General features: G+C 40.2%; 1 protein-coding gene across 2 annotated transcripts in view; it reads left to right on the top strand.

The window, feature by feature from the left end:
* Window positions 1–16,741, top strand: part of LOC138262136 (prostatic acid phosphatase-like) — a 235,430-nt gene that overhangs the window by 193,663 nt on the left and 25,026 nt on the right. For both annotated transcript variants that reach the window (XM_069211918.1, XM_069211917.1), the window contains one exon: window positions 3,686–3,768. In XM_069211918.1, coding sequence (XP_069068019.1) covers window positions 3,686–3,768 — 83 coding nt within the window. The remainder of the gene's footprint in view (window positions 1–3,685; window positions 3,769–16,741) is intronic.

Here is a 16,741-nt window from a genome sequence, read left to right as displayed (position 1 = left end):
AAGACCTGGCTCATCAAATAAGCACCTTGGGGACCACAAACCTACCCACCTGCCTAAGGACCAGGAAACCCTCTTCAGTGATAAGTGTGCTATACTAATCAATATAACACAACATAACAAAATAAGTGTAAATTTCAAAGTGTCTGACAAAGCTTGAATAATCGAGCAGTGTTAATAGGATAATTGAAAGTGGCCTCTTTAAGGTAATGGAAACATAATTGTAGGCAGTGTTAGTTGCATAGTGGTGAAGTTCCTATTCCCTATCACACTTAAAAAATCATGGGTTTGCATAGCAGTCTAATGTAGGAAGCACTGTATAAAGCAAATCTCACAATAGTATTGTGCAAGCCAGTTTGCATATTACTTATTTGCTGGAATAGGTGTTATGCAGAGCAGCTCACCCAATAGCATGCAACCTGGGAAAAACAGACTCTGGTGCAAGCACAGACTCAAACAGCAGCTACAGAGGTTTTTGCACCAGCGTCTATTTTAGTGCTTAATTTGTCAAAGAATGAGTGCTGGTGCCCAAAGCTCTGCTCAGAGGCACGTGACGGGCACTATTAAATGTCAGTGTGCCACACACCAAGGCTGAGTAGTCTTGAATTCTCCTCCTGCCTTTTTAATCCACAACCAGGCACCCCCTGTTCTTTTCTGTCATTCTTGCAGGTTCCTGCTCTTTCCCTTTGTGCCATTTTTTCCATTGTTCTCTTCCCCCTTCTTTCTGCTTTGTATGTTTTCCCTCTCTTGGTCTCTGAAAAATAAGTGCTGGTCCCCAAAAATCAGTGCTTGTGGCCCACATCGGCAACCACCAGCTCAAATTAAGCACTGGTCTGTTTAGAGTAGAGCACAAATGACACATGCTTGAGTTTTGCAGTCACATTTACCGGGGCAGAGGTGGCTCCTTTGCAGTGGCGAAGGAGCGTAGCCCCCCTGGCCGAGCCAGGAGATGAAAGATTAATCAATATTTAATTATTGTTTTATCTTTCATCTGCTGGCTCAGCCAGCTGTGTGTTCAGGGTGGGGCGAGGCTGGACCATGGGAGGGGGAGAAGTGGAGTGCATTAAGTGCGCATGTTTGTTTGGCCGGTCGTCTCAGGCAGGCTGGAGAAACTGTACAGACCCCAGGGTTGTGTCTGAGCTGCAGTCCAAGCCACTTAGACCAATCCTGACTCTGCTTTCATGCTAGGTTTAGCATGAAAGCAGCACCAAGAATGCTGGAGAGCCTGTGCTGGTGTCCCAGTGGATGTTGGTGGGGTGCTGGAAGTAGGGGTACAGGAAACCTTGCAAGAGGTCAGGAGAAGACTATGCAAGAGAGAGACCCTTAAATTTAGTTTATATCTTGTTGAACTTGTCATCTGACATATTGCTTCCTATACTGTTACATGGAGATTGCAGGTTTACTTTTCCTCTAACTGTATTGTGATGGAAATGTGTGATGTGAACCAAGTAACATAAGTGCTTGGATGCAAGGAGTGTGAACAGAGAGGATGTGAGACATAAAAACTGTTGTAAATATACTATCTAAATACTTTAAAATATATCAGCAACAAGGAAACTACAAGTTCGAGGCCTGATTTTTTTTGTACCTCTTAACAGTGATGGAAACAAAGATTTCAATAGGATCAAAACAAACAAAACACACTTTACGCAAAGGATAAATATGCGCTGAAACCTGATTTCCACAGGCTATTGTTTCTGCACTGTATATATAGGAGTAAACCAGCATGTCTGATGCACATTTATTGGCCTTTTCAAGAGATGATTTCAGTGGAAAATGTGCTGATTGTAAATTCAATACCCTGCCGCTCCGTGCTGTAGTCATATATTCGCATCAATGTGCTCTATAATGTACTACAGAACACATTATTACTCCCATACCAGTCTCATGTTGTATGATCCTTGCTTCTTTGCAACACTTGTTCTTTGTGTAACGTTTGGATTTTTCAGTGTCTTTACGGCTTTGGTGACATTACATTGTTGCAGCACCATTGCATTTACATCCGGTTCTTAGCATGAAAAATGAATATAGATAAAAATCAGCCGGGGCTTCTGGCAATAACTCTCAGTGGGGCAGAGGGGTTTGCGTGGGGGAGGGTGCGCGGGGGAGGTTCACACGGGGGGAATAATTTAAAAAAAAACCACTTACCTGCTGCATGCCACCTCCTTGTTCCTCTCCTCCTCGATGCTTCTCTCAAGCTGTTACACACCGTAAGAGAAGTGCCTGGATTGGTCTGAGTTGGCTGAAAGGCTGCTCATTTGGGGACTGGGAGCCTGCACTGGTTCTTCACCTGGAGAAAATTCTAAGTGCGCATGCTGGTTTGGCCAGCCTAGGAAGGCTGGCCAAACCTGCTAGTGCACTTAGAGTGCACACTATTCCTCCTTTCCCTAGCAATGAGGATTGCCCGCCCCACCCTACACTCGGCAGACTGGCCGAGGAGCAAGCGAAAAATTAAATGATAATAAAATAGTTTTATTATCATTTTATTTTTCTGGTGCCTTTCAGCAGTGGGTAGATGCTCCTCTGCCATAATAAAGCGGCAGCCCCTGATACAAATTCTACACACACTCATTGCAAAGAAATCTGCTGCAGTGAAACCATTTTTGCCTCTGAGAAATCCAGCTGTGAATTCCTGACAGGTGTAAAAAAATGCAATTTTCATCAAGGAATCAAAAATGATGTGTTGAATCAGACTAGGGATGCTGCAGGTGATGGAATTTTAATTTTATATCCTTTTTATTCCATATCTAGTTCTCTGGCCAAGGCCTTCCGATTAATTTTTCTTAACAAAAACAAGTTAAGGTTGCAGTGTACTGTTTGTTAAAGTGAAGTATACTGGACCACAATAATAAATAGGCTTTCATGGTTTTTCTCTCTTTTAAGCTGCCCTTCTGTTTCTCCCTTTATTTTAAAAATGTATCAGGAGATCTACAGATAAGGAATGGGTAGGCATGCCAAATATGACCGACACTGAAGGTGATTGTCTTCTGCGTTTAATAACTGACTGAAGATCAGATCAGATTATGAATCCTTTATTGTCTTCCTATATTGGTGAGAGTTTATTTGCTTGAAAGAGCTTAGCTGAAAAATACGTTTTGAAAATGTAAACTTTCATTTGGTAAATTAGTCAGTGCATGTTGTCGATGTTCTAAGTGTTGTCTATCATTTTACAATTTCACTTCATTAAAAAAACGCTCCATTAAAACAAATCTCAGTTGGAAGTATGCAGAATAAAGGCCAATTGTAAGTGTATAAAAAAACCCACCAAATACTATATAATTGTCGCCCTAAAATTATATGTTAGTAACATAAATAAGTCTGAAATAGACAGCTGCTCTTCTAAACTTTGCACAGTTTTATGCAAAGGAACAATGGGTGCTTATTCGGAGGGTCCCAGTAAAAAAATGCAGTAATACCTTACAGTGAATTACCAAAGCCATTTTTTTTTGTTTTACATAGTACACTTTTAACACATCATTAAGAGTTCTGCATGTCGAATAAGGTGTAACTCAGTAATACTTCATGCTTTGCTCCATTCTGAGGTGCATTACTCAGATTGCTGACTTTGTTACACCACGTTATATCTGTAACAAATTGTGCAGAGAAAACCTTCCAAGTCAGTGTGCAATTTGCACACAAGTTGTGCACGGGTCCTCCCTGATCATTTTCTTCTCTTCTCTTGTTTCAGGTGTTCTTGTGGATGCCATTTTGAAAAATTTCACAGATTTTAGCAAAAAACCCACCAAGAGGAAAATGATCATCTATTCAGCCGTAAGTATAAGTTGACGATCAGGACTGATTCACAAATTTTATTTTAAAAGTCAGGAATCTATGCCAACAATTTGAGTGAATTATGGGACTTTGCAGATGTTTACAAGAAACTGAAGGAAATACCCAGAAGTTGTATATTTCATGGAGTACTTCTGCTTTGTACAATTGCTCATATAAGTATATTCAGATTTGTGGATACACACATCAATGGTTTGTGACTTCAATTATGGTCGCAAACCATTTGTTAGATACCAACACCTCAAAGAGAGTGGCATCTGATTCGCAAATAGGGAAGCAGTGCCCATGGTACATATTCCTACTTGGGAAAAATGACGGTGACCTCAAAATAGGCAGTGGACCCTAGCACCACTGCAGCTCTACCCAATGTAATCGCAAACAGGAAACCTTATTTTTAAAAACAGCGCTTGTCAATTTAATGTCTATAGAGTGCTTTAAAAAATCAAGTTTTTACATTCCCAGGCGAATGTCAAATTGTGATTTGCATTTCTATTTGCAAACCAGTCGGTGTGCAAATTGCACATCCCTGATTTGCTAATCGAAATAGTATCAGCCCAAAGGTTCCTGCTTTGTTAGTGTTCCAGACACCCTTTACTGTCTCTAATGTTCTGCAATAGAAAATATACCCTACTTCTGTGGCTCCGGAAATTGTGCCTGTAGATTTCTGTTTTTTTCCTCCCTCGTAAGAATTTAGGCACATAAAAAAGTTTGACTGTCATGTTCATTGTAGTCGCATGCAATGTTGAATCAACAAAAATGTGACCATCTTGTTCAAGGATATAATTAACCATTATGCTGTTTGGACATCTGAATGCATACACAGATAGGCTGGTCATGTTTTCCAAAGGCAAAACCAACAAAATGTCATAAAGCAAGGTATTATAGGACAATGAGTGCTAAGAAGAGCAAATTTCGATGCACAAGTACATACATGTACTCTACAACAATACTGTGATCCAACTAGTGTTTTCAATCACTGCAAATACAAAGGACTTTGGAATGAGGATTCTATTTGGACAGACGATTGAATGACAAGGAAATGGATGGAAGGCTCAGCTTGGTGCAATGCACTCAAGTTACATTTATAACTCATGTCTTTTAACTAGATCACTATTGCAATTTTCGAAAAGTTTAGTTTTAAATCATTTTTATTGGCAATATCCATCACAAAGAAAACACAGAGCAGCACATAACCATCACCTCAAAACTAAACTAATACATTCAAAGTATTTAACTCAGCCCTTTTTAATCATATATTACCAAGTCGCTGCTTCACAAAACATAAACTCCAAGAACGTAGAGCCCAGGGTGGTCCTAGGTTTGAAAGGAAATCAGAGAGCCTGCAATAGAGAATCAGTTCAAGCAAACAAGCAGGCAAGATTTGCTTACTCTCCTTCTCACATCACTCTTCCCTGGTAGAGGCTGTCTGATCTCAGATTGACCCATTACTCCTCCAATCTCTAGAGGGTAATAAGATGACAGGACAATCACAGCAGTTTCAGCCACTGAGACATCAGCTATTATCACTACCCCGGCAGTAAAATGGGAGATGTGAGATCCAGTAGCCATCTTCAGTCCCCATTGGCCCCTCCTCCAGAAGAACTGTAATGATGCTTTGAGATGCAGAGAGTCCATTGCTCAAGCACTATTGCGGTCACTGATTGAAGCTTAACGTAATAAACCACTTCCTGGATACAAGTCCTTAACTGTCGCTCTGAAGTGGTTTGTAAAAAGATCTCTGTCCGACTGATGAGACTCCACAGGTTGAGTTAATGTTAACTGTTTTTTTCCAGTACAAAAGTACAATGCAGCCACAGAGGGCCCCACAGCATAACCACTGCTTCCAACCCCTCTAAAGCAGAACATTCTTACAGGCATGAAATGAACGTGCGAGACCACAGCACTCAACAATGTGCAAGTCAATAAGTACAGTTGAAGGCTAGCATGTAACAGTAATGTTAATAAAGATAATCGGTGTTCGTCTTGGTTTTCCAGGAGATCCTTTAATCGGATTGTTTTTCATAAATCCAAAAGGTACAGTCAAAGCAGCACAGCCAACACGTGTTTCGTCACAATCGTGACTTCATCAAGGCTGTAAGATATACAGTACCAAGTTTGAAATACGTAAATGGTTTTAGAACAACACACAATAAGTAGGGAAACAAAAAATCAAAAAGGTGGGTGTATAGACATGGAAAACGAACCAGTGTGGGAATGTGAGGTAACAAAGTATAGAGAGTAGTAGTGGAGAATCCTCCAATGGTGAAGAGAAAGTGGCGTAAGAATGTTCAATTCTAAAAGACACAGGAATACAATTCATCTATCTCTCTTTAAAAGTAAACAAAATAAGAAATATTTACTGAAAAAACAGACTAGTTCATTTTAAGAATGATATTAAAATAATGGTAGGATAAACACCACTTAAACACTAAACACATATTGAATGAGTAATACAAGAAGTCATGCAACATAGTTCTGTAACCACTTAGGACGGCCCCTTACTCTCGATTATTTTTGCTTTTCAAAGAAACCTTGTGCTTCTTCACCACACAACTCAGAAAATGTCATCCCTTTCCCACTGAAATAAGATAATCTCTGAATATTCCACTTTTCTCCATTTCCAAAATCACAGTATAACCTAGCACATGCTTTGTATCTTTGGTCTCAGAAAAATGTGAATGACTGATTGATACAATACCACCTACTCTGACACTCACACATTCGCCAACCTTGATCACAAGAACACCTCTCTTGAATCTGCCTTTATTTTTTTTTTTTTACGATAATACTTTTGCTTCATCTCTACACATTTCACTACATTACACTATCATTCTGAACACTTTTTGTCATCCATCCCAGTCAGATATCCCTGTTCAGTTTCCTTTCCAGAAATAATACAAAAAGTGTTTGAAATTGGGGGTAGAGCGGTAGCTCCAAAGCATTTTATTAGTCGTTCCTTCAAATTCATTCCATTTCTCACAGACATCTTTAAGCAGCCTCCCGTAACATGGTTAAACCTTGCAACTAGACCACTCTATTTTTAATGATACAACGGCGGCAAGCAATGTTTATTGCCTGGAACAAATAATAACTACTTCATCTTTGCAGACACAAACTGGGAATCATTATCTGTGACTATCTCTAAAGGGATTCCTTCTCTCATGAACATGTTTCTAAAAACAAAATAACTATTTTAGCTTTTAGATCATCCACAACTCTTACCTCAGGCCTTTTTGAATGATAGTTCATCAGTACTATTGCAAACTTGCTCCTCAACCCCCTGTACCCAAAAAGTCAACAGATGTCCACAGCATCCTTTTGCCAAGGCCTGTCAGGAAATCTAAGATGTACAATAAGGGACTCACTGACTGTCACTCTCTCAATGATTTGTCACTCTGCATGCATTCCACACACTCTCACACACCTCTTCAAATCCTGGTCCTTACCTGGAGACCAAAAGTTAATTCTAGCTTTAGTCTTCATAGATGTCATCCTGCTGTGAACTTCATTTAGGATACTGATAATGAGGCATGCCACAAAATATGTGGTTGAGGTGTTCTCTTCTAATTTCATGAGATACCTGTGATATACCAGTAGACATTGTAAGTCTCTGCAGAGCAACCTACCAAATTTAGTGTGTACATATGTTACTGTAGGGAGGTTTTCTGAAGGTTGCTCTCCTCTCTCTTCCATTTGTGTATAAAAACCTTGATGAACAATCACCACTTATTTTTCTCATGACTTGCAATTTCCTAACTGCAAATGTGAATTCTTGCAACCTGAAAAGCCACTTTGGTATGCAAAGTGTAACCCTCTCTGCTTCCTTTGTTGTAAAAATGTCCAATACAGTTTTGTGGTCTATCGTTTAAACTTTATGCCCCAGAAATATGTCCAAAACAATTGAATCCTCCACAGACAAGCCTCTGAGTTTTTCAGTGGCCTGGATGCAAATGTCAGTACTCTCTCATGACCTTGATCTAATTATATAAATATGGGCAATACTTCTCTTTACGTCCAAGAATGTCTTCACAATCCTCCAACCATCCAAATCTCACTTACTGTTTTTGGTGTTTTTTACTAAATTGATCTACAAATGTTCTGTAATAATTGGCAAGACCCAAAAATGACCTCAACTGGTCCTTTCTTGTTGGACTAGGAGCATCTTCAGTAACCCCCAAATGCTTCAATTTGGATTTAATGCTTTCGCCATTGATTATGTCAACAAGATATTTCACTTCAGGAACTCCAAATTTCAGTGTCTATTATTAATTCCAAACTATTCAACCTTTCCAATACCTCCTTCAAAACACAATCAGGCTCAAACATGTCTCTACACTCACTAGAACATTATCTTGAAAAACCACCTCCCTATTCATTACTGATAATACCCTTTGCATAACATGCTGACAAAACGCTCCTGCAGACACCAACCCAAAAAGCATGCTCTTATACTTATACCTACCCTCTGGCAACCGAGGTACTGTCTGATGATATGCACTTGACACATCTAAAGTAGAAAACAACTTTCCTCTTGCCAAAGTACTCATCATTTTATTCATGTTAGGGAACGAGTGCCGGTTCACCCAAACGCATTCATTCTAATCTAGTAAGTCAGTACACATAAGCACATTTCCATTGGACTTCTGAACCAAAACTATTGGGATTAGCCATTCTGATGACTCTATTGGGTCAGCCACACCCGCCTCGCACAACTACTTCAACTCATTCGTAAGCAAATCTTTTAAAGTTAAACGTAGTGACCTGACTTTGTGCACTTAGGCAATAAGCCTTGCTTCAAAATAATAAAGTGTGAAAAATGTCTTAGTTTTAACTAAACCTTGTTGGAACACTTTAAAAATTCTGATTTCCATTGTTCCACATCCAAATTGTCCATAACTACTACCTGTTCAGGATGTTTAGAACCCAGTTGAATTCCTAAGCTCCTCTGCTCTCCATCCTAATAGCATTTTGCCTTTTGAACTACATAAACCATACCAACAATTTTCCTGCCTTTGCAACTTAATTCCAATTCACACTAACTCAGAACGAGTACTTTGATTCAACAGTACCCTGCAGGATTAACCTGCGCATTGCTTAGGAGTACACATCTTGACTGCTCCTGTATGGAATAATAAATCTGCCCACATGTTTACTTCCACACCATTGACTGAAACAGTACACTTGGGCGGTGCATACGGTTGCACTGGCAACAAACTCAAATGGAAGATTGTCAAATTGACTCTCACAACCAAGACTTCATGACTGTCACTACTATCTTCTTCCACTAAGTGCACACTTTTGTTTTTAAGTTTAACATCTAAATGAGTATTTTTGCAGACACGTGAATAATGTCAAATTGTTTTACAACAGTTGCAGGACAACCACTAGAAGTCACTATGGGCCTGATTTTGTGTTTGGCGGAGGGGTTACCCCGTCACAAACCTGACGGATATCCCGTCTGTCGTATTACAAGTTTCATAGACTATAATGGAATTGTCATACGGCGGATGGGCTATCCGTCATGTTTGTGATGGAGTAATCCCCTCCACTAAACTGTAAATCAGACCCTATGTGTTTCTAACTCTTACATCGAATGCACTGTACCTTGTTTATTGTATCAGAATTGTTAGCAAATGTATGACTTTGATTGCCATTTTCTTACTGGGCAGTACACTTACATCTTTAGATGATTCCTTGAGCACACCCACATTTTGTTTTTCTTCAGCATATCTGGGTTTAAACCATTGGCCTATGAATGATGGAAAAAACAACTTATGACGTTCTACCACCACATTTAATTTTATTTTTTTCCATAATTCTCCTCTATAACTCTCAAGGCCTTCTCATATTCATCATTTTCTTGCAACTACATATCATCATCCTCTATCCGAGATGGCATTGGTACATTTTTGATAAGTTTTCTTCCTTCCACCCCCAAATTATGTTTTAGTAAAGCTAACTTCATATTTGCCACACATACGTGCTCATAAATAGCTTCTAAATAGGTCTGAAATGCTGATCACTAATCTTTTCATTATATTAGTGACTCTCGAGGGAATTGCAGGAATGTTGTAGATACTACAATACTTTCATTTTTATAACATACCAATAATGTAGCTGGTAATAGACCAAAAATGTGTTGAAATTAGCAATGCAACAATGCGGAATATTTGCATGCAGGATCAGTGTGATACATAATAAATTAAAATAATAAAAGTAGTCATCAGTGTCAATTTTGACCCCTAGGAAAATAGCTTTACAATCTGTGATAAGTATGGCAACACCTGTGTGATAAATAATAAATTAAAATAATTAGTCATTGGTGTCAATTTGATTTGTTGGAAAATAACTTTACTGTTTGTAGTTAGTATGTCAGCGATAATTCAGTATAAAAAAGTAGTCAGCGCTGTTGATTTTGATATTTTTTGTTAATTATAATATCGTACAATTACAATAAGCAACAAATTAAAATAATAAACTGTTAGACCTGTAAGTCATATGGTGGTCTTTACCCATTTTTGTGCATTCCTCCCCCACGTTTTCTGACCTTGTTATGCTGGTATTAGGACTCTGCACACTTTACCACTGCTAACCAGTCAGTTAGTTCACCTATATTTATTGATAAATAATCATAAAATAACAATCATCAAATAAAAAAATAAAAAATACATGTGATAGTACTTAAAAATTCACAGAGTTTCGCCAACATTTTGCATTTTTTTAAAAGGCCCTCACAGAAAAACATACGTCAGGGTCAGGTAACATACATAGATAATAAAATGTTGGCCTATACTGTTGAAAGCCCTGAACTTTGAAAGTTGATCATAAAAATCTATGTCTAAAAGGCTCAAAGTAGTTACAGAAGAGAGTAAATTGCATACATGTCTGAAGGGAGGTGCCATCACAAGGACATACATGGATATGTTTTGTATAAAACTGGGAAACAGAGATTGCATGTAATATAGCCTGGCCGGAACCTGGACAAGAGTGATTTCCCAGACATTACTGACCAGTGGGAGATCGAGTTCAGTTCCCTAGCATGTCTTAAACATTATGTAAACGCAGACTGAAAGTTTCTCTAGTTCCCTCGCCTCTCTAGAAGCAGATGCACATCTCAAATACTTCTTCTTAACTAGGCTTGCCTCCTTTTTACTCAGTGAATGAGGAGATAAAAACAACTCCGGCCTTCCCAAACATGCAGTAGTGCTCCTAATATACCGTAGACATGGGATTTTATGCGCCGAGTCAAATGCCAAACAATCAGACATAATCTCCCTACTGAATTTAGTGTGGGCGTTCACCTATACCGCAACCCAGAGAAGAAGTGGTGCAAGCTTGATGTGATCTTCCAGAAAACCCAGGCCCAATTCTTCATGTAAAAAGAAATGGAGGCTACCAGGACCAACCCCAAGCAATCATCCATAAAACAGTTCTCTTCCTGTTCTAAACCAGGGCAGTCTCGGTACCTCCAGGTTGAAGCCCCAAAAGTTATAATCTGTAAACACTTAACTTTATACACCTTCAGTAAGGGCAAGATCAGTTTATTACCAACTCTAGATGCCAGCCCGAATTCAGCCCCCACAGAGGTATTGATCGTGAATAGCACTTCGCTAAGCACAGCAGCCAACTACTGCAAGCGTCAAAAGTTACCCATAGATTGGAGAACTCATTCACTCGCCTGATAGTTTGTCCTTTTATCACCATAGACCCAATTTTACACTGAGGTTTACCACACACCATATAGTCAGTTTTGGATATGTTAACTTCAAGAGCTAATATTTAACAAAAGCGTCAATAAAGCCCCACAGTCCATTAGGTGTTTGCGAAAGAAGAACCGTGCCATCTGCATATAGCAGAACTGGCACATACTGAGCATTCACTTTCAGGAGATCCTTCTCTTGTGAGACCAAGAGAAGGCACAGCCTATTAATATGCAGAAGAAATAAAATAGGAGCTAAAACACATCCCTGTGAAACACCCCTAAAAAGATTAAAAGATTCAATGAAATCCCCCTCCGATCCATATCTGACTAATGCCCTGCCCCCCTGATGCAACACCTGTAAAAATTCAACTATTGGGTGGGGCAGACCCAGTTTATGTAAGATATGTACGTTTAGAGTGATTCACCCGGTCAAAGGCACGGCTAAGGTCCATAAAAGCAAGGTATAGTGATCCCTTTTTAACAATCGTACATTTGCCTATTAACACATATAAATTTAAACACTGCTGTTATGTACCCAGCCCTTCCCGGAACCCATACTGCACAAAACTGAGAATATTTCTTTCTTGGGCCCAACCCTCAATTCTATGTAAAATAAGTGCCCCCACAGTCTTGACCATCAAGTCCAACAGGAAAATTGTTCTATATCACGGGGAATCCATCCTGTTGCCTTTCTTAAAAACAGGTACTATACATGCTGTTTGTCATGAGGCAGGTATTTTCTAGGAGACAGCGGCATTGAGAACATTAGTAATAATGGGTACCCACATGGGAATATTTTCTTTGTAGTGGTCCAACTGTACCCTGTCAGGACTAGGCACCTTATTAGACAGACTGTCCTTGATTGCCATTACCACTTCTTCAAGTTGAATTCTAATTTGTAGGAGAAAGTGGGGAGTGTCCGCCCCCTTATCGTTCCCCCTATTATCCCAATAAGAGTAAATCCGCCTGAAATGTTCTAGCCAATGTTCAGGGGTAATATTGGACCCTGCGTGGTTACATTGCTAAGGTTTCATTTGCTCACAGTATCCCCAAATTTCTTAGTATCCTTATTTTCATATCCCCCAACTAGATTCTCCCACATTTCCATCCAGATCACTGATTTCCTATTTCTAAAAGCCTCCTTATATTCAAGTCTAGCAGCTGCCACAATTGCCTTATTCCTCGAGTTGCAACTAAGTGCCAGGAGCAACCTTTTATTGGCAGCTCTGCATGAGCTGTCAAACCAACCTGGTTAAGGGCTCCTTACAGGTCTCTAAATCTCATTGATCAAATCCCTGGCAGCTTTATTCAGTTTTTCAGTAGCTAAAAAGATATGTTAAAATGGATTATCTGCAGTAAATAATCCACAATCAGTTCACGATTGGATCTCACAAGAGCAGTGAACACAGTCAGAATATGGGCTCTTCTCCAACTGACCCTAAGCCAATTATCTTTCACACCCAACTCTGTCGGCCCTAAAACCAGTGCTAAAGTGATTGTTCTCTTTCTTCTAAACATGGTAATATTGGCTCATCCCCAGCTGGCATATTTAATTTACTTATATAAGTCCCTTGGAAATTGGTACTAGATGTGCCCAGGGGCTGTAAATTGAAAGCTAACAGTGGGTCTGCAGCACTGGTTGTGACACCCACTTAAGTAGCCACTTAAACATGTGTCAGGCATGCCATTGGAGGGCCTGTTTGCAGTGTTAAACTGCCACGCTGACCTGACAAAATAAATCTCTTGCCAGGAAATCTTTGCTTTTGACACATATAAGTCACCCCTAGTGAAGGCCCTGGATGGCCCAAAGAGCAGGGTGCAATGTATTTAAACAGTAGGACAGGTACTTTTAGGTTTTACATGTTTTGGTAGGGGAAAAACTCTTGCCTTATTACATTTGATAAGTGTACTTTCCAAATGGAAAGAGATTAGGGTTCACGTTTTGTGTCTTTGGACTCACAATTTAAAATCCTAACTTATGGTGAAGTCGGATTTTAAATTGCAATTCTGAAAATACCACTTTTAGGAAGTTGGCATTTTTGTGCCTTAGCCATTTTGTGCCTGCAGCTTGTCTCTAGTCACATGACTGGATGTAGTTGGCAGTTGGAATTTGTGTATTCCTCCTAGACAACCACACACAGTGGGAGCATAGGTGTGACCAGATGGGCCATCGTTGGCAGGATAGGAGGGAGGAAATGGACTCAGCCTCATTTACACCTGAATTGGCTGTGTCCTGTTGCCACAAAAAGGGCCTAACAACCCTACATTTTCTCCCCAGCCAGCTTGGAGCTATGGAGGGGAGGCAGGGAATTCCTTGCACTTCAACAACACTGTCTAGAAGGTGTCTAGAAGCTTCTCCCAACTTATGGAACCCGGGCACCAGGGTTTAAAAGATGGGCCTTAGACACCATCACTTCAGTACACCCCTGGACCGTAGGATACTTAGCCAGGAAGAAGGACTGCTGTGTTGCTGAAGGATTGCCACTCTTCTGGACTACACTCTGCTGGAATCCTGCTTTGCTGCAGACCTGCTGCCTTCTTACCGGGGTGAGAAGGAGTAGACCTGCATCATTTGACCCCAGGGTGACTCCTAGGACTAGTTGGCTGGCCTCCCTGTCTGAAGCCTCAGGGACATAACAGGCTTCCAACCACCTGCATCCACATTTGGACTCTGCCATCTGTGAGTCTGCCCAGCCAAATGGTGCCATCCCAGGCCTGGACCCCTGAATGTGGTCCTAAGGTGCTCCGCCAGACTGTAGATCCAGCAGAACAGAAGCATCTCCTCTGCTGCGTGGCAGAAACCTGAGCACCACAACTGGACAAACAGCAAAGACGTCCATCGCCGCAGCAACTTGCATCACATTTAGAACCGCTGCTGCGTGACATATCCCCAGCGCAGGCCCTCGCATAACTCCTCAATGACGAACTCTGCATCGAGGTTTCTTTGAACCGATGCATCTACCCGACTGCGCAACACTTCCCTGACTCCGGACTTCATACTGCAAGCCCCCATCGGCGGGATCCTCAACGTTGACACAATAGAACCTCGCACGCGGACTCACCACACCTCGGAACGATGCATCACCTCAGCGGCGCAATGCAGCTTCAATGCGGATCCACTCAACGATCTAAAAACCAGGATTGAAGATACTTTTGTTCAGCGAGCCTAACTGGGTCCCTTTAGCCGGCCTGTGCTCCATTGCGGTCGGCCTGAACGGTGCGACCAGGTATCGACAGTTGGCGAATTATGCCTTTTGCCACTATTTTCTTTAAAAACTTTAAAACTCAATTTCTTTGGCTCTCCTAATTGGACTCATACCCCAGTCAACCAACAACCCAATTCCCTACATAAACATAGCCACTGTTGTTGTTTATTGTATGCAAAAATAGTCATTTTTTATTACTGTGTACTGTGTAGCTCAAGGCTGGATTTCATTAGTCCTTTCACTATTTTCATGAAGTATCCCAAAGTCCACCACAGAAACAGACTCCACAACCATAGGGCTGACGAATCTAGTGGAGATTATATTTTATGGTGATTGATCGTGGTGAATCACATTTACTGGTTTGGCTTTCATTGCCTGTTTCACAGCTCACTTTTAACATTTGCTTCACCAAGGGTGATGTGCATTATTATTTCACACTTGGAAATAAAGCGCTTTTGGTTCTGCATTATTGAGCAGATGAGAGTCAGTTCATGCAGTTGGCTTGTGAGTATAACATTACAGCCAATCTAATTGCTAATCTAATTACAAGTTTTAGATTAATTTCAGCTTTAAGGTTCTGGTTTTAGGCTGTAATGTTTTCTCGTAATAAATACTTCATAACAAGATCCATCTATACAAGGAATGAAGTACAAAGAGATTGACGGCACTGTCCATAGTATTCACAACCACTAATCCACAAAAGGAAAAGCTACAGATGAATTCTTTAGTTTTGATCGCTAGTCCCTCATTTCCATTAAAACAATCTGTGTCCCACAGATGAGACTCCATAGGTTGGATTATAGGTAAAGGTTTATTCCACTAGAAAAGTAAGATGCAGCCAAAAAAACAATACTTTGACCTAAGAAGGTTTTGCCCTAGTTACAAGCTATCTTCAAGACAATGTGTTATAATTCAGCCCTATGCAGCATTAAACTGACTAAAACGTATGTAAGAAATTGAGGTGTTAGTTAAGGGGGGTGACTACCTCCCTTACATAATCCTTGCCAGGGTGAGCCACAAAGTCACTAATTTAGCCTGAGCTCAATCCCCTGGTAGCTATGGAAGAGAGAGCAGCCAGGCTCAAGTAGTTTTCAAGCAAAATAATTGGTTTGTGAAGGAATCAGTTGCTGTAAAGGAAAGGATGTGAAATTGGAGCAGAAGAGGTGTTCTTAAAAAAGTTTAAAAGAGTTGAGGGAAGGATTATGGACACCTTTAAGTATGGAAATGAGTGTGCATTTTTTTTAATAGAGGATGTTGGACTCTGGAAGGATGTTTTGGTGAAGAAGGAGATTATGTTTGATGGTGTTTTTGGGCTCCCCTATCTATCAGTCCTGATGAAGACCCTGATGGAGCGTTGATTTGGCCCAGTAGCTTTTAGGGGTCGAAACGTCGACGATATTGCTCTTGCCTGGATTGGTTGGATTATTTGTGAAGAGAATTTAGAATGGGGGATAGGATTCCATATATATAATTTTTCTAGAGAAATAATAAGTTGATTTAAATGTGGTGAAAAGTTTAACCAACCAGCTTTTTTGTCTTAAGTGTATATTTTTAAAAGTGATTTCTGGAATGGTTTGAGGGATTATTTATTTTTTCTTTACTATTAGCACACAAGCACTTTACATCTTTTACACTGGTTTTCTCTCTCTTTGTTCTATGATAGAATGGGGGGTTATGAATTGTATTTAAATGAAATTATTTATGTGATAAATTATGATTAAAAAAAAATGTTGGGAAATAATTTGAAGGGTAATGGTATGTATGTATGTATGTGTAAGTGTTTTTTAGTACTTTGCCTAGGGGTGTTGTTTTTTGTAATTAGTTAGACCCAAACCCCTTCGGGGCTAGTTAGGGTTACCCTCTGTGGTTGGTAAAAAAGGCTCAAGTTAGAGACAAAGGCCCTCATTACAACCCTGGCGGTCGGTGTTAAAGCGGGGGTAATACCACCAACAGGCCGGCGGTCAAAAAAATGGAATCACGACCATGGCGGAAACCGCCAACATAGACAGCCACTTTAACACTCCGACCGCCACGGTGGTAGAAACAA

This window comes from Pleurodeles waltl, chromosome 10 (assembly GCF_031143425.1).
Source record: "Pleurodeles waltl isolate 20211129_DDA chromosome 10, aPleWal1.hap1.20221129, whole genome shotgun sequence".
NCBI classification, from domain to species: Eukaryota; Metazoa; Chordata; class Amphibia; order Caudata; family Salamandridae; genus Pleurodeles; species Pleurodeles waltl.
This window is presented reverse-complemented; position numbering and strand designations above follow the sequence as displayed.